At 56.8% G+C, this 23,790-nt stretch overlaps 1 protein-coding gene across 1 annotated transcript in view; it reads right to left on the bottom strand.

Annotated features, from left to right (window-relative positions):
• LOC142473321 (cholecystokinin receptor-like) overlaps positions 1-18,911 on the bottom strand; it is a 58,520-nt gene extending 39,609 nt beyond the window's left edge. The window contains exon 1 of the mRNA XM_075580544.1: positions 17,870-18,911. Coding sequence (XP_075436659.1) covers positions 17,870-18,011 — 142 coding nt within the window. The 5' untranslated portion in view covers positions 18,012-18,911. The remainder of the gene's footprint in view (positions 1-17,869) is intronic.
• Between the last annotated feature and the right edge of the window lie 4,879 nt (positions 18,912-23,790).

The raw sequence follows: 23,790 nt of genomic DNA, 5'->3' as shown, positions 1-23,790 counted from the left end.
GGACACGGGAGCGCAGGGCCGGACACGGGAGCGCGGGGCCGGACACGGGAGCGCAGGGCCGGTCACGGGAGCGCGGGGGGGGGGCCGGTCACGGGAGAGCAGGGCCGGACACGGGAGCGCGGGGCCGGTCACGGGAGCGCAGGGCCGGTCACGGGAGCGCGGGGGGGGGCCGGTCACGGGAGCGCAGGGGCCGGACACGGGAGAGCAGGGGCCGGTCACGGGAGAGCGGGCCGGACACGGGAGCGCGGGGCCGGACACGGGAGAGCAGGGGCCGGACACGGGAGAGCAGGGGCCGGTCACGGGAGAGCGGGCCGGACACGGGAGCGCGGGGCCGGACACGGGAGAGCAGGGGCCGGTCACGGGAGAGCGGGCCGGACACGGGAGCGCGGGGCCGGACACGGGAGAGCAGGGGCCGGACACGGGAGAGCAGGGGCCGGTCACGGGAGCGCAGGGCCGGTCACGGGAGCGCGGGGGGGGGGGCGGTCATGGGAGCGCGGGGCCGGTCACGGGAGCTCAGGGCCGGTCACGGGAGCGCAGGGGCCGGACACGGGAGAGCAGGGCCGGTCACGGGAGCGCAGGGGCCGGACACGGGAGCGCGGGGGGGGCCGGTCACGGGAGCGCAGGGGCCGGACACGGGGAGAGCGGGGCCGGTCACGGGAGCGCAGGGGCCGGACACGGGAGAGCAGGGGGGGGGCCGGTCACGGGAGAGCGGGCCGGACACGGGAGCGCGGGGCCGGACACGGGAGCACGGGGGGGGGCCGGTCACGGGAGCGCAGGGGCCGGTCACGGGAGCGCGGGGCCGGTCACGGGAGCGCGGGGGGGGGGGCGGTCACGGGAGCGCAGGGCCGGTCACGGGAGCGCAGGGCCGGTCACGGGAGAGCAGGGCCGGTCACGGGAGCGCGGGGCCGGTCACGGGAGAGCGGGGGGGGGCCGGTCACGGGAGCTCAGGGCCGGTCACGGGAGCGCGGGGGCCGGACACGGGAGCGCGGGGGGGGGCCGGTCACGGGAGAGCAGGGCCGGTCACGGGAGCGCAGGGGCCGGACACGGGAGCGCGGGGGGGGGCCGGTCACGGGAGAGCAGGGCCGGTCACGGGAGAGCAGGGGGGGGGCCGGTCACGGGAGCGCGGGGCCGGTCACGGGAGAGCGGGGCCGGACACGGGAGAGCGGGGCCGGTCACGGGAGAGCGGGGCCGGTCACGGGAGAGCGGGGGGGGCCGGTCACGGGAGCGCGGGGGGGGCCGGTCACGGGAGAGCAGGGCCGGACACGGGAGAGCAGGGGGGGGCCGGTCACGGGAGCGCGGGGCCGGTCACGGGAGAGCGGGGCCGGACACGGGAGAGCGGGGCCGGTCACGGGAGAGCGGGGCCGGTCACGGGAGAGCGGGGGGGGCCGGTCACGGGAGCGCGGGGCCGGTCACGGGAGCGCGGGGCCGGACACGGGAGAGCGGGGGGGGCCGGTCACGGGAGAGCGGGGCCGGTCACGGGAGAGCGGGGGGGGCCGGTCACGGGAGAGCGGGGGGGGCCGGTCACGGGAGAGCGGGGCCGGACACGGGAGCGCGGGGGGGGCCGGTCACGGGAGAGCGGGGGGGGCCGGACACGGGAGAGCGGGGGGGGCCGGTCACGGGAGAGCGGGGGGGGCCGGTCACGGGAGAGCGGGGCCGGTCACGGGGAGAGCGGGGGGGGCCGGACACGGGAGAGCGGGGCCGGTCACGGGAGAGCGGGGGGGGGCGGTCACGGGAGAGCGGGGCCGGACACGGGAGAGCGGGGCCGGTCACGGGAGAGCGGGGGGGGCCGGTCACGGGAGAGCGGGGGGGGCCGGACACGGGAGAGCGGGGCCGGTCACGGGAGAGCGGGGGGGGCCGGACACGGGAGAGCGGGGCCGGTCACGGGAGAGCGGGGGGGGCCGGTCACGGGAGAGCGGGGCCGGACACGGGAGAGCGGGGCCGGTCACGGGAGAGCGGGGGGGGCCGGACACGGGAGAGCGGGGGGGGCCGGTCACGGGAGAGCGGGGGGGGCCGGACACGGGAGCGGTTTGCCCAATGAAGGCGAACCAGCTCCGTGACGTCGCAGCCCCCCCCCCCCCCCTGACACGCCCCCGGACGGCGCGGTCTAAGGTCAGAGAAAGCACCCACTTTCCCTCAGCCTCAGCGCGCCTCCGCCCGGCTGGACTCACCCTGGACGCAGCCGTACGGTGTGAGTAACGCGGTGTGAGTAACGCGGTGTGAGTAGCGCGGTGTGAGTAACGCGGTGTGAGTAAACGCGGTGTGAGTAACGCGGTGTGAGTAACGCGGTGTGAGTAGCGCGGTGTGAGTAACGCGGTGTGAGTAACGAGGTGTGAGTAACGCGGTGTGAGTAACGCGGTGTGAGTAACGCGGTGTGAGTAACGCGGTGTGAGTAACGCGGTGTGAGTAACGCGGTGTGAGTAACGCGGTGTGAGTAGCGCGGTGTGAGTAACGCGGTGTGAGTAGCGCGGTGTGAGTAACGCGGTGTGAGTAGCGCGGTGTGAGTAACGCGGTGTGAGTAACGCGGTGTGAGTAACGCGGTGTGAGTAGCGCGGTGTGAGTAACGCGGTGTGAGTAGCGCGGTGTGAGTAACGCGGTGTGAGTAACGCGGTGTGAGTAACGCGGTGTGAGTAGCGCGGTGTGAGTAACGCGGTGTGAGTAGCGCGGTGTGAGTAACGCGGTGTGAGTAGCGCGGTGTGAGTAGCGCGGTGTGAGTAGCGCGGTGTGAGTAACGCGGTGTGAGTAACGCGGTGTGAGTAGCGCGGTGTGAGTAGCGCGGTGTGAGTAACGCGGTGTGAGTAACGCGGTGTGAGTAACGCGGTGTGAGTAGCGCGGTGTGAGTAGCGCGGTGTGAGTAACGCGGTGTGAGTAACGCGGTGTGAGTAACGCGGTGTGAGTAACGCGGTGTGAGTAACGCGGTGTGAGTAACGCGCTGTGAGTAACGCGGTGTGAGTAACGCGGTGTGAGTAGCGCGGTGTGAGTAACGCGGTGTGAGTAACGCGGTGTGAGTAACGCGCTGTGAGTAACGCGGTGTGAGTAACGCGGTGTGAGTAACGCTCGCTGAGGCTCCGATTGTTTCACTTTCCATACAAGGTTTCCGTACAGAATAACACCGCGCGGTTTCTCTCCTCCTTACTGCGCAGGTCTGAGCGTCGCTGATCTATTTATCTGACACACACGGTATAACCCACGCTTAGTACAGCGTGGGGCGCCAGTAATTTAAGTCATATTTGCCGCCATTTTTATGTCTTAAATGGTTTTGTATCGGAAAAGCCACCAGAGCCCTAAGCAGAGAGATAATAATGAATACAGAATACCCCACACACTATACTGAATCATTCTGTGTTATATAAAGAGAATTCTCCGACTCCGGCGCAACACAGGCGCGTGCTACGAGATTATCTCCCATCATGCTTCACACTCACAGCTCCTGTCCAACGAGCCAGCGTGGACAGGGTTAACGTCAGGGAAAGACAGGCACAGCAAAGAGCTGAGGACAAGGTAGCACGTTATAAATAAATTATTCTAATAAGAAAGTGCTATAAAAAGCTTTTCTCCCTCTCCCCCATCATCTCCCCCTCCTCCCCCTCTAACCCCCTCCGCTCTCTCTCCCCCCCTCCTCTCCCCCCTCCTCTCTCTCACATCGCTCCATCCTGTCCCCTCTCTCCCTTCCCCTCCGCTCTCTCTCTCCGTCCTGTCCCCCTCTCCCTACTGTATCTCCTCCCCCTCCTCTCTCCCCCCTCTCCATCCTGTCCCCTCCCCCTCTCCCCTCTCTCCCTTTCCCCCTCCCCCGACTCTCCCCCCCCCATCTCTCTCTCCCTCCTCACCCACTTAGTATCTTGCCCTATTCCTAATTATTTAATAACCATTATATATAGGGTGACCATTCGTACCGGTTTTACCGGTACAGTCCCGGTTTTTTGAGGCCTGTACCGGTTTAAGTCTGCCCCGGTTTTTGTCCCGGTTTTTGTCCCTGGTCCCGGTATTGCGGGGCAGCGGCGGTGAGGAGAATGCGGCGGCCGGTAAGTATTTTGTGTGTGTGAATGCTGCCGGGGAGACTGAGTGATGGAGAATGCCGGGGGCGGGACTTAGAATTGGATGAATGATGAATGATGCTGCTGGGGGCGGGACTTAAAATGCCGGCCGACCCGCAGGGGATTGGTCGCAGCATGTCAGAGGAAGCCGGGGGCGGGGCTTCCGCTTTGTGAAGCGCACACGTGACTGACTGCCTTCCCGCTCCCAGCTTCCCTGTGTGCGGTGAGTGTCCCCTTCGTCCCGGGTCCCAGCCAGCAATAGGAGGTGGTACAACAATAGGTGACTATTTGTTGTAAAGGTTGGAAAATAATGTTGGAAAAGAAAGATGGAATAAAATGTAATACGATGAGGGGGGGAAGGGGAGCAGAGAGGGGGAGAGTGGGGGGAAAGGGGAGTGGAGGGGAGGGGGGGAAAGGGGAGGGGGGAAAGGGGGAGGGGGGGAAAGGGGAGGGGGGGGAAAGGGGAGGGGGGGGAAAGGGGAGGGAAAGGGGAGGGGGGGAAAGGGGAGAGGTGGGGAGGGATGGGGAAGGGGAGGGAGGGGGGGGAAAGGGGAGGGGTGGGGAAGGGTGGGGAAAGGGGAGGGGGGGAAAGGGGAGGGGTGGGGGGAAAGTGGAGGGGTGGGGAAGGGGAGGGGTGGCGGAAAGGGGAGGGGTGGGGGAAAGGGGAGGGGTGGGGAAAGGGGAGGGGTGGGGGAAAGGGGAGGGGTGGGGGAAAGGGGAGTGGGGGCGGGGAAGGGGAGTGGGGGCAGGGAAAGGGGAGTGGGTGGGTGAAGGGGAGTGGGGGAGTGAAGGGGAGTGGGGGGTGAAGGGGAGTGGTGGCTGGGAAAGGGGAGTGGGGGCTGGGAAAGGGGAGTGGGGGGTGAAGGGGAGTGGTGGCTGGGAAAGGGGAGTGGGGGCTGGGAAAGGGGGGTGGGGGGGAAGGGGAGTGGGGGGAAAGGGGAGTGGGGGGAGGAAAGGGGAGTGGGGGGGAAATAGGAGTGGGGGGGAAAGGGGAGGGGGGGGGAAAGGGGAGTGGGGGGGGAAATGGGAGGGGGGGCGGGGAAGGGGAGTGGGGGTGGGGAAAGGGGAGTGGGGGGTGAAGGGGAGTGGGGGGGTGAAGGGGAGTGGGGGGTGAAGGGGAGTGGGGGGTGAAGGGGAGTGGGGGGGTGAAGGGGAGTGGGGGGTGAAGGGGAGTGGGGGGTGAAGGGGAGTGGGGGGGTGAAGGGGAGTGGGGGGTGAAGGGGAGTGGGGGGTGAAGGGGAGTGGGGGGGTGAAGGGGAGTGGGGGGTGAAGGGGAGTGGGGGGTGAAGGGGAGTGGGGGCGGGGAAAGGGAGTGGGGGGGAAAGGGGAGTGGGGGGGGAAGGGGGAGTGGGGGGGGAAAGGGGAGTGGGGGGGGGGAAAGGGGAGTGGGGGGGGAAAGGGGAGTGGGGGGGAAGGGGGAGTGGGGGGGGAAGGGGGAGTGGGGGGGGGGGAAAGGGGAGTGGGGGGGGGAAGGGGAGTGGGGGGGTGAAGGGGAGTGGGGGGGTGAAGGGGAGTGGGGGCGGGGAAAGGGGAGTGGGGGGGGAAAGGGGAGTGGGGGGGGAAGGGGGAGTGGGGGGGGAAAGGGGAGTGGGGGGGGGAAAGGGGAGTGGGGGGGGAAGGGGAGTGGGGGGGAAGGGGAGTGGGGGGGGGAAATGGGTGTGGGGGGGAAAGGGGAGTGGGGGGGGAAAGGGGAGTGGGGGGGAAAGGGGAGTGGGGGGAGAAAGGGGAGTTGGGGGGGAAAGGGGAGTGGGGGGGAAAGGGGAGTGGGGGGGAAAGGGGAGTGGGGGTGAAAGGGGAGTGGGGGGGGAAAGGGGAGTGGGGGGGGAAAGGGGAGTGGGGGGGGAAAGGGGAGGGGTGGGGAAGGGTGGGGAAAGGGGAGGGGGGGAAAGGGGAGGGGTGGGGGGAAAGTGGAGGGGTGGGGAAGGGGAGGGGTGGCGGAAAGGGGAGGGGTGGGGGAAAGGGGAGGGGTGGGGGAAAGGGGAGGGGTGGGGGAAAGGGGAGTGGGGGCGGGGAAGGGGAGTGGGGGCAGGGAAAGGGGAGTGGGTGGGTGAAGGGGAGTGGGGGAGTGAAGGGGAGTGGGGGGTGAAGGGGAGTGGTGGCTGGGAAAGGGGAGTGGGGGCTGGGAAAGGGGAGTGGGGGGTGAAGGGGAGTGGTGGCTGGGAAAGGGGAGTGGGGGCTGGGAAAGGGGGGTGGGGGGGAAGGGGAGTGGGGGGAAAGGGGAGTGGGGGGAGGAAAGGGGAGTGGGGGGGAAATAGGAGTGGGGGGGAAAGGGGAGGGGGGGGGAAAGGGGAGTGGGGGGGGAAATGGGAGGGGGGGCGGGGAAGGGGAGTGGGGGTGGGGAAAGGGGAGTGGGGGGTGAAGGGGAGTGGGGGGGTGAAGGGGAGTGGGGGGTGAAGGGGAGTGGGGGGTGAAGGGGAGTGGGGGGGTGAAGGGGAGTGGGGGGTGAAGGGGAGTGGGGGGTGAAGGGGAGTGGGGGCGGGGAAAGGGGAGTGGGGGGGAAAGGGGAGTGGGGGGGGAAGGGGGAGTGGGGGGGGAAAGGGGAGTGGGGGGGGGAAAGGGGAGTGGGGGGGGAAAGGGGAGTGGGGGGGAAGGGGGAGTGGGGGGGGAAGGGGGAGTGGGGGGGGAAGGGGGAGTGGGGGGGGGGGGAAAGGGGAGTGGGGGGGGAAGGGGAGTGGGGGGGGTGAAGGGGAGTGGGGGGGTGAAGGGGAGTGGGGGCGGGGAAAGGGGAGTGGGGGGGGAAAGGGGAGTGGGGGGGGAAGGGGGAGTGGGGGGGGAAAGGGGAGTGGGGGGGGGGAAAGGGGAGTGGGGGGGGAAGGGGAGTGGGGGGGAAAGGGGAGTGGGGGGGGGGAAATGGGTGTGGGGGGGAAAGGGGAGTGGGGGGGGGAAAGGGGAGTGGGGGGGAAAGGGGAGTGGGGGGAGAAAGGGGAGTTGGGGGGGAAAGGGGAGTGGGGGGGAAAGGGGAGTGGGGGGGAAAGGGGAGTGGGGGTGAAAGGGGAGTGGGGGGGGAAAGGGGAGTGGGGGGGGAAAGGGGAGTGGGGGGGGAAAGGGGAGTGGGGGGGAAAGGGGAGTGGGGTGGGAAGGGGGTGGGGGGGGGAGGGAAGTGGGGTGGGAAATGGGTGTGGGGGGGGGAAAGGGGAGTGGGGGGAAAGGGGAGTGGGGGGAGAAAGGGGAGTGAGGGGGGAAAGGGGAGTGGGGGGGGAAAGGGGAGTGTGGGGAAAGTGGAGTGGGGGCGGGGAAGGGGAGTGGGGGCAGGGAAAGGGGAGTGGGGGGGTGAAGGGGAGTGGGGGGTGAAGGGGAGTGGGGGGTGAAGGGGAGTGGGGGGTGAAGGGGAGTGGGGGTGGAGAAAAGGGCATGGGGGCGGGGAAAAGGGAGTGGGGGAAGGGGAGTGGGGGTGGGGAAAGAGGAGTGGGGGTGGTGGAAAGGGGAGTGGGGGGGGAAGGGGAGTGGGGGGGAAAGGGGAGTGGGGGGGGAAAGGGGAGTGGGGGGGGAAAGGGGAGTGGGGGGGGAAGGGGAGTGGGTGGGAAAGGGGAGTGGGGGGGAAAGGGGAGTGGGGGGGGGAAAGGGGAGTGGGGGGGGGAGGGGAGTGGGGGGGAAAGGGGAGTGGGGGGGGAAGGGGGAGTGGGGGGGGGAAGGGGGAGTGGGGGGGAAAGGGGAGTGGGGGGGGGGAAAGGGGAGTGGGGGGGGAAGGGGAGTGGGGGGGAAAGGGGAGTGTGGGGGGGAAATGGGTGTGGGGGGGAAAGGGGAGTGGGGGGGAAAGGGGAGTGGGGGGGGAAAGGGGAGTGGGGGGGAAAGGGGAGTGGGGGGGAAAGGGGAGTGGGGGGGAAAGGGGAGTGGGGGGGGGAAAGGGGAGTGGGGGGGGGAAAGGGGAGTGGGGGGGGAAAGGGGAGTGGGGGGGGGAAGGGGATTGGGGGGGGGAAGGGGATTGGGGGGGAAAAGGGGAGTGGGGGGGGGAAGGGGAGTGGGAAAGGGGGGAAAGAGGAGTGGGGGAGGATGGAAAGGGGAGGGGGGAAAGGGGAGTGGGGGAGGGGGGAAAGGGGGTGGAGAGCAGGGGGCGTATGTATTGTCATAATGTATGTATCCGCATGCCCCCCCGTCTGGGCGTCCGTCCCCCCGCTGGCTCGGCGGCTGACCGCTCCCCCTTCTTGGTTCCCCGATGACTCGGGGCTCGCTCTTCGCCCCCCCGTTCCCCGTGACTCGGGGCTCACTCGCCTGTTCCCCCCGACGCGCTCTCCCCCCCAACCCCCCCCGGATGATCGCTTGGTCCACCGATGTGCTGCCCGGCTGACTGAGGCGCGTGCAGCTGGCGGCAGGAAGCGCCCTGTGTGGGCCTGGGGCCTGTGTGTTCCTGTGTGGGCCTGGGGCCTGAGGCGCGAGGCTGCGCGGCTGAAATAGGTGAATCACTGGCGCCATAAGCTGAGGCGGGACGCGCAGTGGTGTGACTTACCTGGGCGGGAGGAGGGGGAGATAGCGCCGGGGAGGTATGGGAACGTTGGCGGCTTGGGTAGGAGGGCTGCGCTTCCCCTCCGTCCGGAGCCTGGGGTAGGAGGGCCGCACTTCCCCTCCGTCCGGAAACGGTGCAGGGCGGCGCACGTGATGGGGGGGATGGTGGGGGGACGGGACAGAGGGGGAGAGAGAGTGTGTGTGTGTGTGTGTGTGTGTGTGTGTGTGTGTGTGTGTGTGTGTGTGTGTGTGTGTGTGTGTGTCACTCCGCCTCAGGCCAATGAGAGGTGCGGGGGCGGGCGGCCCAAGGGACCAATGAGATTTCCCCTAGGGACACAGGAGATGCAGACAGGCATACAGTGCTTTCACAAATATATATTAAGATATATAGTAACATGGACCGGCACAGTATATATATACTGGTATAGAATGGCTCAGGATACATAGTAACATGGACCGGCACAGTATATATACTAGTATAGAATGGCTCAGGATACATAGTAACATGGACCGGCACAGTATATATACTGGTATAGAATGGCTCAGGATACATAGTAACATGGCCCGGCACAGTATATATATATACTGGTATAGAATGGCTCAGGATACATAGTAACATGGCCCGGCACAGTATATACTGGTATAGAATGGCTCAGGATATATAGTAACATGGATCGGCACAGTATATATACTGGTATAGAATGGCTCAGGATATATAGTAACATGGACCGGCACAGTATATATACTAGTATAGAATGGCTCAGGATATATAGTAACATGGACCGGCACAGTATATATACTGGTATAGAATGGCTCAGGATACATAGTAACATGGCCCGGCACAGTATATATACTGGTATAGAATGGCTCAGGATACATAGTAACATGGACCGGCACAGTATATACACTGGTATAGAATGGCTCAGGATATATAGTAACATAGATCGGCACAGTATATACACTGGTATAGAATGGCTCAGAATACATAGTAACATGGACAGGCACAGTATATACACTGGTATAGAATGGCTCAGGATGTATAGTAACATGGACCGGCACAGTATATACACTGGTATAGAATGGCTCAGGATATATAGTAACATGGATCGGCACAGTATATACACTGGTATAGAATGGCTCAGGATACATAGTAACATGGACCGGCACAGTATATACACTGGTATAGAATGGCTCAGGATACATAGTAACATGGACCGGCACAGTATATATACTGGTATAGAATGGCTCAGGATACATAGTAACATGGACCGGCACAGTATACTGTATACACTGGTATAGAATGGCTCAGGATATATAGTAACATAGATCGGCACAGTATATACACTGGTATAGAATGGCTCAGGATACATAGTAACATGGACAGGCACAGTATATACACTGGTATAGAATGGCTCAGGATATATAGTAACATGGACCGGCACAGTATATACACTGGTATAGAATGGCTCAGGATATATAGTAACATGGATCGGCACAGTATATACACTGGTATAGAATGGCTCAGGATACATAGTAACATGGCCCGGCACAGTATATATACTGGTATAGAATGGCTCAGGATACATACAGTAGTAACATGGCCCGGCACAGTATATAAACTGGTATAGAATGGCTCAGGATACATAGTAACATGGCCCGGCACAGTATATACACTGGTATAGAATGGCTCAGGATACATAGTAACATGGCCCGGCACAGTATATATACTGGTATAGAATGGCTCAGGATACATACTGTAGTAACATGTTCATAGTACGATAACGGTTCAGTATAGATTATTATAGCGCGGTGATATATTAGAGCTGGAAATAGCGCAGAACGTACAGAAATTAATTAGCACAATCTCACGGTGTTACAAGTGCCGGCTTCCCCTAATGACTGTGACTACCGCACAATAACAGGTTAAACCTGGCACCGGGGGTAACACGTTATCGGGCGACAGTGAGCGTAATAACGGCGCCCACATCCGCGCTACAATGTGGCACGGAGCGTAAAATATAACAGAACATGTTACAGCACAATGGGGCGGAGCAGGGGGTACCCCAGTGGGACAGAACGGGAAATGGAGCGGAGCAGGGGGTACCCCAGTGGGACAGAACGGGAAATGGAGCGGAGCAGGGGGTACCCCAGTGGGACAGAACGGGAAATGGAGCGGAGCAGGGGGTACCCCAGTGGGACAGAACGGGAAATGGAGCGGAGCAGGGGGTACCCCAGTGGGACAGAACGGGAAATGGAGCGGAGCAGGGGGTACCCCAGTGGGACAGAACGGGAAATGGAGCGGAGCAGGGGGTACCCCAGTGGGACAGAACGGGAAATGGAGCGGAGCAGGGGGTACCCCAGTGGGACAGAACGGGAAATGGAGCGGAGCAGGGGGTACCCCAGTGGGACAGAATGGGAAATGGAGCGGAGCAGGGGGTACCCCAGTGGGACAGGACGGAATGGTAACACCACGGCAGGACACTGGATATAGATATATAGATATAGGAGAGCATGGGACGGCAGGACATACAGTATAACACTGGATATAGATATATATAGTGTGACAGAAACCAGGGGATGGTAATAAATTCCGTATATAGGGCTCCCAGGATACTAAACAGTTTCTATCCTGTTTGGCCTGGGAGTGCAGCCTTATAATACATACACTCCATCCCACAGTTTGGCAAGCGCTGGAACTGAGGGATGAGAGATCCAGACCAGAGTTTGTCTGCTGCCTGATTTCTGTCACCTGTCATGCTAATTAGGAATCAGGTATGTAAGACTGTTTTCCTGTTTGCTCTGGTCTCTCCACAAGAGCCAGGAGGCTGGAAGGCTGCTGAACTACAGAGGGGAGAAGCCTCTTCCTCAAACAGGTTCAATCTTTCTGTTCATTTGTGTAAGACTGCAAAAGTACCTTGTTTTGTTGTTGGGAGTGGAAAAGCCACTTCCAACCCTGAGTCAGGGATATCTAAGTTAAGTTATCGCTCAGATGAGCAGCTTTTGTTTTGATCTGTTTTCTGTTGTATGCACTGTGGCAGTCTCAGTGCCTGGGACTGAATAAACCAGGCATAGCCTGTTTAAAGGAACAGTACGTGACGCCTCATCATTTAACCTACCCTAAAAGACCGTGTTCTAAACAGTCCCGGACAAACGACGGAGCCCCGGAGTAAGCCGTTTGTCACATATGGTGGAGAATGCGGGCACAGAGCACTAAAAGGTCTGCGGGTTAAAGAACTTTGAAAGAAAAAAAAAAAAAGTTTTTTCATCCTCTGCAAACAAGATGGAAGACGTGGTGGGTGCGCTGGTACGCAATGTCGCTGCCCAGAAAGACGCGAATGAAACCCAGCAACAGCTGTTAATAGCCCAGCAAGAAACTAATGCAAACCAGCAGCAGACGAATGCAGCCCAGCAACAGCTGCTAATAGCCCAGCAAGAGATTAATGCCAACCAGCAACAGGCGAATGCAAACCAGCAACAGACGAATGAAGCCCTGCAAAACGCGAATGCAAACCAGCAAGAGACAAACCGCTTGCTGAGAGAGGAGCAACAGCGGTTCGCTCAGGGCTTACAGCAGGAACTCGAGATCCTGAGGGGGACTATCAGTAACCTTCCACTGGCAGTGGCTGCCCAAGTTCCGAAAATGACCAGGGCAAGCCACTACCTTCAGAAGATGGGACCCTCGGATGATGTGGAAGCCTATCTTCTCACGTTTGAACGCACGGCACAGAGAGAGGGATGGCCAGAAGCTGAGTGGGCTGGTCTAATCGCACCCTTCCTAAGCGGCGAACCCCAGAAGGCTTACTTTGATCTAGAGCCAGCCGAAGCTAACGTCTATGCAAAATTGAAGTTCGAGATCCTCGCCCGCCTCGGCGTAACCACGGCTGTTCGCGCCCAAAGGTTTCACGCATGGTCCTTCACGATGGATAAGGCCACCCGAAGCCAGATGTATGACCTCATCCACCTCGCCCGGAAGTGGCTACAACCCGAGATCAACTCAGCCAGCCACATCGTGGAACGGTTGGTCATGGACCAGTTCTTGAGGAAACTTCCCTCTGCCTTACGCCGTTGGGTCAGTCGGAGTGACCCCCACAATGCGGATGAGCTTGTGGCCCTCGTAGAAAGGTACAATGCAGCAGAAGAGCACCCGCAACCCACAGTCGTGGAGCAACCCCACTACCCGAGGTTCCAGGACTCTTCCAGAGACGGTAAAAGGGTACCGGGGTTAAGGGGCGCTGAAGAGCGGCGACCACCTTCACGCAGCACCAGCAACAGTGGTTCGCACACTAAGGGCAATAGCCAACATGGGGAGCCGGGAAAAGGCTCTAAGTGGGACACAGACTATGTACCTAAATGTGTAAATTGTCATGAGAGGGGCCACACAGCAAAAATCTGCCCACTAAATGATGAGCCCATGCAATGCAACAGCGTGGAACCTTATTCGCTGTTGTCCCAATGTATGGGCCCTAGCCCAGAGGACCCCTTGAATAACCATCTGTGGGCATTTGTAAAGGTTAATGGTAAGAGGGTTCGGGCACTTCTTGACTCTGGGAGCATGGTCACACTAGTGTCCGAATACCTCTTGCCCATTAAGAAGAAACAGGGAAACAGTTCACAAAGAGTGGCAATTTGTTGTATACATGGGGATAATCATGAATATTCCACTGTTGATGTTTTTTTTTAAACAGAGTTTGGTTCTTTAGATTTCAAGGTGGGTATTGTACCCAAACTGGCACATGATGTGTTAATAGGGACCGACTTTCCCCATTTTCTAAAAATGTGGTCCCCCGCTCAGAATAGCGCCCAGAGTTCAATAGCGGACCATAACGAAGTATTAGAAGAAACAAATCCTTTCCCTTTTTCAGAAATGGAGGTTGACGAGGGCCCAAATAAGAAGGGGGAAAAGGAGGAGTGCTGTAAAATTCCCTTCCCCATCACTACTTTGGTAGGGAATACCCCAAATCAAGATGTTGAGCAGACACTTACCACCCCAGAACCGGATAAGACCCTCGCTGACCTAGAGGTCAGTCCTGGGAGTTTTAAGAAGGCCCAGTGGGAGGACCCCACATTAGCGGTAGCAAGGGGAAATATACGGGACCAGAATAGTACTCCTGGCCAACCAGATAGGTCACTTGCTTACCCCTACTTCGAGGTAGAGAACGACCTAGTATATCGGGTTGATAAAAGGAAATCAGTTACAACTAAACAATTGTTGGTACCACGGACATTCCGTAACGTAGTATTACACCTCGCACATAGTCATCCATTGGGGGGACACCTAGGGGTGGAAAAGACAAAAGAAAAGGTTCTCCGAAGCTTCTATTGGCCTGGGGTTCTGGCAGAAATTACGAATTATTGTTCCTCATGCCCAGAATGTCAGATCACCGCCCCGTTCAAGGCGTACCGCAGCCCATTGGTACCCCTTCCCATAATAGAGGTACCATTTGACCGGATTGCTATGGATCTAGTAGGACCCCTAATAAAGTCTGCTAGGGGACATCAGCATATATTGGTAATATTAGATTATGCCACCCGATATCCGGAGGCAGTTCCCCTACGTAGCACGTCTGCTAAAAACATAGCAAAAGAGTTAGTAGTTCTGTTTTCCCGGGTCGGGATTCCTAAAGAGATTCTATCTGACCAGGGAACACCATTTATGTCCCAAGTAACAAAAGAGCTATGTAAACTCCTAAAAATCAAGCATCTCAGAACCTCAGTCTATCATCCACAAACAGATGGTTTAGTGGAAAGGTTCAATAAAACCTTAAAGAGCATGTTACGGCGGGCGGTTGATAAAGATGGGAAAAACTGGGATTGTTTGTTACCGTACCTGTTATTTGCCATTAGGGAAGTTCCCCAATCATCCACAGGCTTCTCCCCGTTTGAACTATTGTATGGCCGACACCCAAGGGGCTTACTGGATATAGCCAAAGAGACTTGGGAACACGAGGTTACCCCTTACAGAAGTGTAATAGAGCATGTTGCCCAGATGCAGGACCGCATTGCTGCAGTCCTACCCATAGTGAGGGAACACATGGAGAAAGCTCAAGAAGCACAGAGGAATACGTATAATAAGGGTGCTAGGGTCAGAATTTTTTTTCCAGGTGATAGGGTACTAGTTCTGGTTCCCACCGTGGAGAGTAAATTCCTTGCTAAATGGCATGGGCCATATGAGGTCTTGGAAAGAGTGGGAGAAGTAAATTATAAGGTAAGACAGCCAGGTAGGAGGAAACCTGAGCAAATTTACCATATAAACCTACTCAAGCCCTGGAAAGATAGAGAAGTCTTGTTAACCCTAGTACCCCCAGGTCCGTCAGAGAATCAAGAAACTGACCCAGAGGTTAGCATAGCTGAAACCCTGTCTGTTCATCAGAAACGAGAGGTTCAGAATTTAGTGAGAAGAAACAAAGAAATCTTCTCTATACGGCCAGGTAGAACTAGCGTAATTGAACATGACCTAGTCTCTGAACCGGGGGTCCGAGTTAACCTTAAACCGTACCGAATCCCAGAGGCCAAAAGAAAGGCTATAAGTTTAGAGGTTAAAAAAATGCTAAAACTAGGTGTAATTGAGGAATCCCAAAGTGGGTGGAACAGCCCTATAGTCTTAGTCCCAAAGCCAGATGGTACAACAAGGTTTTGTAATGACTACCGGAAACTAAACGCGGTGTCAAAATTTGATACTTATCCTATGCCCAGGGTAGATGAACTTGTAGAGAGACTGGGCAAAGCCCGATATCTCACAACCCTAGACCTAACAAAAGGGTACTGGCAGGTTCCCCTCACAGAAAGGGCAAAAGAAAAGACAGCCTTCTCAACCCCAGACGGCCTCTTTCAGTATAAGGTGTTGCCTTTTGGCTTACATGGAGCTCCCGCCACATTCCAAAGAATGATGGATAAAATTTTAAAACCACATGCTCGGTATGCTGCCGCCTACCTGGATGATGTGGTAATCCATAGTGAAGATTGGCAATCCCACCTTCCAAAGGTCCAAGCTGTGCTTGACGCAGTCCGGTCTGCTGGACTAACTGCTAACCCCGCTAAATGCACTATTGGTCTGGAGGAGGCCAAGTATCTGGGATATTCTATTGGCAGAGGTTTACTCAAACCCCAAACACTCAAAGTGGAGGCGATACAAAATTGGCCAAGGCCAGTTACAAAAAAACAAGTAAGGACCTTTTTGGGGTTAATTGGGTACTATAGAAGGTTTATTCCCAATTTTGCAACTAAGGCAACCCCACTAACTGACCTCACAAAAGCAAGAGGACCACTAATGGTAAAGTGGTCCCCCGAAACCGAACAAGCCTTTAGAAGCCTGAAAGAAGCTCTCTGTGCCCAACCAGTGTTGGTCACACCTGACTTCTCCAAAGAGTTCGTAGTCCAAACCGACGCATCTGAGGTAGGGCTGGGGGCGGTACTCTCCCAGGAATCTCAAGGTGAGGAGCACCCCATCCTTTATTTAAGTAGGAAACTAAATCCCCAGGAGAAAAATTACTCCATAGTAGAGAAAGAGTGTCTCGCAATAAAGTTGGCTGTAGAGACGCTCAAATACTACCTGTTGGGGAGAAAATTCCGGTTGGTCACAGATCATGCACCCCTTACCTGGATGTGTCAAAACAGGGAAAAGAATGCTAGAGTGACCAGGTGGTTCCTAAGCCTACAACCCTTTAAATTTTCTGTGGAACACAGGTCAGGGCACAAACATGGCAATGCTGACGGGTTGTCAAGGATGCACTCCCTAATATCCATGGTCGCTCATCCCTCGAGGTCTGAGCTGGGGGGGAGGATATGTGACAGAAACCAGGGGATGGTAATAAATTCCGTATATAGGGCTCCCAGGATACTAAACAGTTTCTATCCTGTTTGGCCTGGGAGTGCAGCCTTATAATACATACACTCCATCCCACAGTTTGGCAAGCGCTGGAACTGAGGGATGAGAGATCCAGACCAGAGTTTGTCTGCTGCCTGATTTCTGTCACCTGTCATGCTAATTAGGAATCAGGTATGTAAGACTGTTTTCCTGTTTGCTCTGGTCTCTCCACAAGAGCCAGGAGGCTGGAAGGCTGCTGAACTACAGAGGGGAGAAGCCTCTTCCTCAAACAGGTTCAATCTTTCTGTTCATTTGTGTAAGACTGCAAAAGTACCTTGTTTTGTTGTTGGGAGTGGAAAAGCCACTTCCAACCCTGAGTCAGGGATATCTAAGTTAAGTTATCGCTCAGATGAGCAGCTTTTGTTTTGATCTGTTTTCTGTTGTATGCACTGTGGCAGTCTCAGTGCCTGGGACTGAATAAACCAGGCATAGCCTGTTTAAAGGAACAGTACGTGACGCCTCATCATTTAACCTACCCTAAAAGACCGTGTTCTAAACAGTCCCGGACAAACGACGGAGCCCCGGAGTAAGCCGTTTGTCACAATAGATATAGGAGAGCATGGGACGGCAGGACATACAGTATAACACTGGCTATAGATATATATAGATATATAGATATAGGAGAGCATGGGACGGCAGGACATACAGTATAACACTGGCTATATAGATATATATAGATATAGGAGAGCATGGGACGCAGGACATACAGTATAACACTGGATATAGATATATATATATAGATATATGAGAGATTGGACGGCAGGACATACAGTATAACACTGGATATAGATATATATAGATATATAGATATAGGAGAGCATGGGACGGCAGGACATACAGTATAACACTGGATATAGATATATATAGATATATAGATATATGAGAGATGGGACGGCAGGACATACAGTATAACACTGGATATAGATATATATAGATATATGAGAGATGGGACGGCAGGACATACAGTATAACACTGGCTATATAGATATATATAGATATATGAGAGATGGGACGGCAGGACATACAGTATAACACTGGCTATATAGATATATATAGATATGAGAGATGGGACGGCAGGACATACAGTATAACACTGGCTATATAGATATATATAGATATAGGAGAGCATGGGACGGCAGGACATACAGTATAACACTGGCTATATAGATATATATAGATATATGAGAGATGGGACGGCAGGACATACAGTATAACACTGGCTATATAGATATATATAGATATATGAGAGATGGGACGGCAGGACATACAGTATAACACTGGCTATAGATATATATATAGATATATGAGAGCATGGGACAGCAGGACATACAGTATAACACTGGCTATAGATATATATATATAGATATATAGATATATGAGAGCATGGGACAGCAGGACATACAGTATAACACTGGCTATAGATATATATATATAGATATATAGATATATGAGAGCATGGGACAGCAGGACATACAGTATAACACTGGAAGAGCTGGGGATATGCCCGGGGGCAGCGCCTCCATCTCCTGCTCACCTGCAGAGCTCAGGACCTTCCTGCGGTCCCGGAGATCACAGCTCAGGTTCCAGCCGCCGGTGAGGTTCCCGGTGAGGTTGCCATGCCGGCACAGCAGCTCCTGCAGAGCGGTAGAGTTCGCCGAGAGCCTCAGGTTGTCCATCTCCGGATCTGAGCCACGTACCTCCGAGCTAAGTGATGTCCCCTTCCAATCCGACCGTGTCCCCAAACTGTCACCGTACCGGCTCCAGGGTCTGGTCCAGCCTCAGTCCCACCTGCCACCCCCGGTCACATCCCCCGCTTCCTTATATCTCTCTCCTGGGGATTTACCGGGTACCCCTAATGTATTGTAAGATAACCCTGGCAGTGAGCTCTGCGCTGCGGAGCGGACACTCTCACACTCCTGCCCCCTCTCTCTCTCTGCCCCTCCGCCTCTCTCACACTCCTGCCCCCTCTCTCTCTGCCCCTCCGCCTCTCTCACACTCCTGCCCCCTCTCTCTCTGCCCCTCCGCCTCTCTCACACTCCTGCCCCCTCTCTCTCTGCCCCTCCGCCTCTCTCACACTCCTGCCCCCTCTCTCTCTGCCCCTCCGCCTCTCTCACACTCCTGCCCCCTCTCTCTCTCTGCCCCTCTGCCTCTCTCACACTCCTGCCCCCTCTCTCTCTCTGCCCATCTGCCTCTCTCACATTCCTGCCCCCTCTCTCTCTGCCCCTCTGCCCCTCTCACACTCCTGCCCCCTCTCTCTCTGCCCCTCTGCCTCTCTCACACTCCTGCCCCCTCTCTCTCTCTGCCCCTCTGCCTCTCTCACACTCCTGCCCCCTCTCTCTCTCTGCCCCTCTGCCTCTCTCACACTCCTGCCCCCTCTCTCTCTGCCCCTCCGCCTCACTTTCTCTCGCAGTTCTGCCCTCTTACCCCTGTCCCACTAGCTTGCCTCCCCCGCTGCATGGAGCCGGGACCCCCGTGTGGCTCAGTAACAGGTCCCCCCTCCGGTGTCTCCCTGTGCAGTGAGCAGCCAGTGACTGGGATACGCTGTGTGTGTGGGAGATGTGGGGATGTGCCTGTGTATAAGCACAGATATTCCTTTATACACACTACATTCACTGAGGATACTGGTTATATAGCGGGGGAGCTCCCTCCACTGGCCGCTCTGCAGCACTGCACCCAGCTCTGCTGGCAGTGACCGTGAAGCCTGGGTCAGGGGTACTCAGGTCCCAGCGGAGAACGATGACCGGGAGGAATGGAGAGAACCGTGCCAGAGACGTGATAGGAGTTAACCCCCTCACTGCTGGCCTTGGAAGTGGGATGCAGAAAGCCAGTCCTGGTTATGTGGCCAGTTCTGTAACACTGTGACGGTGAGGGGGGTAACCAGACTCACTAATAAAGGTTAAGCCCACTTGGTTGCCCCTGATCCATGTTTTGGGGTCCTAGAGTGTCAGCTCTTGGACCTGGCTGTCATGTATATACTGCTGTGCATTGTATGTAAAATGTGCGACAATAAAGAATTATTATGTTTTTGCCTTTCCAGGGGTGCAAGCGAGCAGAGATTGCTGGGGGGGGGGGGGGGTGCCAGTGAGCAGAGATTGCTGGGGGGGGGGGGGGGGAAGGGGGTGCCAGCGAGCAGAGATTGCGGGGTTGGGGGGTTCAGGGTGGGGTTTGCAGAGAATGTCTTTACAGATTGTGGCTATTTAGCGGGGTCCCTGAGTTACTGGAGACCCCAAAAATGTAGCCAGGAATCAGGTAAGATTCTCGGATACATTGAAGCACAAAGCTCCGGTCAAAATCCTACCCTGGAAACGTTCTTGCAGCTCACCACCAGGAGTCCCTGCTTCAGTACAGACCAGAAAGGTACAGCTGCAAGGTTTATTTTGTGTAAAGTCAGGTTTTGCAGTATGGCAGGGATATGGCTAGTCAGAATATAGGGTATAAATTCTTATTCTATCCCTGACACCAAAGAAGGACTTAGGCATTTTTAGCAAGACACAGTATTGTATTGTGTGTCTTTATTTATATAGCGCCAAACGTGTACTCAGCGCTTCACAAAGAATACAGTACAGGGAATTATAATAATACAATAAGTGCAGCAAAATCAGACAAAGGGAAAGAAAATCCCTGCCCCGAAGAGCTTACAATCTAAGAGGTTTGAGGGGAAACTTACAGAGACAGCAAGTTAGGGAATAAGTGCTGTAGATGGGTGTGCTTGGCCACAATGGGTGGAATAAGTGACTGTGGGACAGTAGCCAGGAGTGCCGGCTATTGGGGTGCTTGATTTGTGGGGTGAGTTATAAGGTTAGTCAGTGTTAAATGAAAAGGTTAACACCATGTACAGGGGAAGAGGTGGCAGGGAGGCGTGGGTGAGATCAGGTGTGTATGTCTGGCTTCAGGCTTAGGGGAGATCCCCAGCAGCAGGAAGGAGTAGATAGAGGGTGTGAATAGAGGATTTGTGTGGGTGTTTTTATTGAGGGGTAAAGAAGTTGTTGGGAGAGAGGTGTATAAATAATGGTGCAGTGGGGAGTGGGGAAGTTGTAGAGAACAGGGACATTCACGAAGGAAAAAGCAATACGGAGGGCATAGTGAGAAACAGGAGGAGAGACTTCCCAGTTATTGGAGGATAGGAAGAGTACAAATAATCACAGCTTTTAGAAAGTAAAGTTCTCACAGTTCTCAGAGTCCAGATCTTCCTCCAATCTTCACCTCCAATTTCAACTCCAAGATTAACTCCACAAACTTAAATGTTACACTTACTCCAAGATTAACTGCACACACTTAAATGTTACACTTTGATGTTACACCGCCATATGGCTCACAGCCAAGGTATCCTGCCTTAAGTATTCTAAAACACAGCCACATTGACAAACAATTAAGGGACGCGTCTGCCTAATCAACTCAGACACACCAAATTGTTAATTAAATTTTAGGATCTTGCAAATTGATTGAAGGAAACATACCAATTAATACATTTTACACTCTGTAGCTATTGATAGTAGAGTCCAGCTCACACATACCTGTTTGAGGAAATAAGTCAGAATGTTAGTCCGGATAGTCAGAATGCATCCATGATTAAAGATATAGAAAGAAAACATCCAGAGATTATAGCTCAAAGATTAACCCCACACACTTAAATGTTACACCTTGATGTTACACACAGTATCTAAGTATATTTTATTAAATTAATACAGTATGTTTAAGATGTATAATGCTTGGTGCACTGTATATGAGCTGGGGATTTCTACAGTAAGTCCGTGGTTCCGAGAGACCAGCAGGTTATCAAGTTGGTGCCACTGAGTCTGCTCGTGTCCCGGACTTGAAAGCCACAGAACTGCCAAGGTGTTAGGGCGGGCGGAGTACCGCAGTTCTCCTTGAGTACCCACATCCTGACATGAATAAGGGCTTTCAGGCGACTATTTGCCCCCCCCCCCCAGACTCTGGCATGGCTGGGGGTTCAATATGCTAAGTGGCAGAGGTGCCAGGTTGGCGCATGCCCCTTTGCAGAATTGAAATCCGTGCCCTCCCAGCTTCAGAGTACCGGCAAATTGCTTATAGGCTGGTGCCAAAATTCCCACGCTCTGATTGGCTGAGCTATTCTGTGAATGGGACTGAAATCCTATAAGAAACCGAGCAGCCAATCAGCTCAGGAGATTCTAAGCGCCAAGACAGCAGCGGCAGATTTGAACCGACCAAAAGATTCTCTGGGAGAAATAGACGCGCGCCGGCTTCAGAAGTTTCAAGGCGAGACATTTTCTGTCCCACTTTTCGGGGCCAAGTTCTGAGAATAGAACGTAGCGGCCGCGGCTGGAACTACACGCCGAAAAGAGTATGTAAGGATCCGCGCTGCGGGTTTACCCGCTTCCAGCGCCTCCTTACCTTTTCTGCATGCCGCCCAGGATCCCCGGCAGCGTGCCTCGCTCCTTGCGGCCCCCTCCACGGCTGCTCCCACACTTCCGGGTCGCGCGCGTCACCCCTACGGGCGCGCTCATACCCAGGCCTCAATTTACTGGCGCCGGGTGCCTAACTCCACTGACGCGGCACGCACATCACGCACTTCCTTGCTCCCGCTCTGTCAGGCCCCAGGCCCTTCTATCCTATCAGGCTCTTCCCCGGGCCGCTCCTCCGCTCTTCGCCCTACTCTGACAAGCCCCAACGACCCCGGCTTACGGACACTCTACTACGCTGCTCTCTCCACTCCACGACCCCGGCTTACGGACACTCTACTACGCTGCTCTCTCCACTCCACAACCCCGGCTTACGGACACTCTACTACGCTGCTCTCTCCACTCCATGACCCAGGCTTACGGACACTCTACTACGCTGCTCTCTCCACTCCACAACCCCGGCTTACGGACACTCTACTACGCTGCTCTCTCCACTCCACAACCCCGGTTTACGGACACTCTACTACGCTGCTCTCTCCACTCCACAACCCCGGCTTACGGACACTCTACTACGCTGCTCTCTCCATCCCACGACCCCGGCTTACGGACACTCTACTACGCTGCTCTCTCCACTCCACGACCCCGGCTTATGGACACTCTACTACGCTGCTCTCTCCACTCCACGACCCCGGCTTACGGACACTCTACTACGCTGCTCTCTCCACTCCACGACCCAGGCTTACGGACACTCTACTACGCTGCTCTCTCCATCCCACGACCCCGGCTTACGGACACTCTACTACACTGCTCTCTCCACTCCACGACCCCGGCTTACGGACACTCTACTACGCTGCTCTCTCCATCCCACGACCCCGGCTTACGGACACTCTACTACGCTGCTCTCTCCACCCCACGACCCGGGCTTACGGACATTCTACTACGCTGCTCTCTCCACTCCACGACCCCGGCTTACGGACACTCTACTACGCTGCTCTCTCCACTCCACGACCCCGGCTTACGGACACTCTACTACGCTGCTCTCTCCACCCCACGACCCCGGCTTACGGACACTCTACTACGCTGCTCTCTCCATCCCACGACCCCGGCTTACGGACACTCTACTACGCTGCTCTCTCCACTCCATGACCCCGGCTTACGGACACTCTACTACGCTGCTCTCTCCACCCCACGACCCCGGCTTACGGACACTCTACTACGCTGCTCTCTCCACTCCATGACCCCGGCTTACGGACACTCTACTACGCTGCTCTCTCCACTCCACGACCCCGGCTTACGGACACTCTACTACGCTGCTCTCTCCACTCCACAACCCCGGCTTACGGACACTCTACTACGCTGCTCTCTCCACTCCATGACCCAGGCTTACGGACACTCTACTACGCTGCTCTCTCCACTCCACAACCCCGGCTTACGGACACTCTACTACGCTGCTCTCTCCACTCCACAACCCCGGTTTACGGACACTCTACTACGCTGCTCTCTCCACTCCACAACCCCGGCTTACGGACACTCTACTACGCTGCTCTCTCCATCCCACGACCCCGGCTTACGGACACTCTACTACGCTGCTCTCTCCACTCCACGACCCCGGCTTATGGACACTCTACTACGCTGCTCTCTCCACTCCACGACCCCGGCTTACGGACACTCTACTACGCTGCTCTCTCCACCCCACAACCCGGGCTTACGGACACTCTACTACGCTGCTCTCTCCACTCCACGACCCAGGCTTACGGACACTCTACTACGCTGCTCTCTCCATCCCACGACCCCGGCTTACGGACACTCTACTACACTGCTCTCTCCACTCCACGACCCCGGCTTACGGACACTCTACTACGCTGCTCTCTCCATCCCACGACCCCGGCTTACGGACACTCTACTACGCTGCTCTCTCCACCCCACGACCCGGGCTTACGGACATTCTACTACGCTGCTCTCTCCACTCCACGACCCCGGCTTACGGACACTCTACTACGCTGCTCTCTCCACTCCACGACCCCGGCTTACGGACACTCTACTACGCTGCTCTCTCCACCCCACGACCCCGGCT

Source organism: Ascaphus truei (assembly GCF_040206685.1).
Source record: "Ascaphus truei isolate aAscTru1 chromosome 3 unlocalized genomic scaffold, aAscTru1.hap1 SUPER_3_unloc_10, whole genome shotgun sequence".
Taxonomy (NCBI): Eukaryota; Metazoa; Chordata; class Amphibia; order Anura; family Ascaphidae; genus Ascaphus; species Ascaphus truei.
This window is presented reverse-complemented; position numbering and strand designations above follow the sequence as displayed.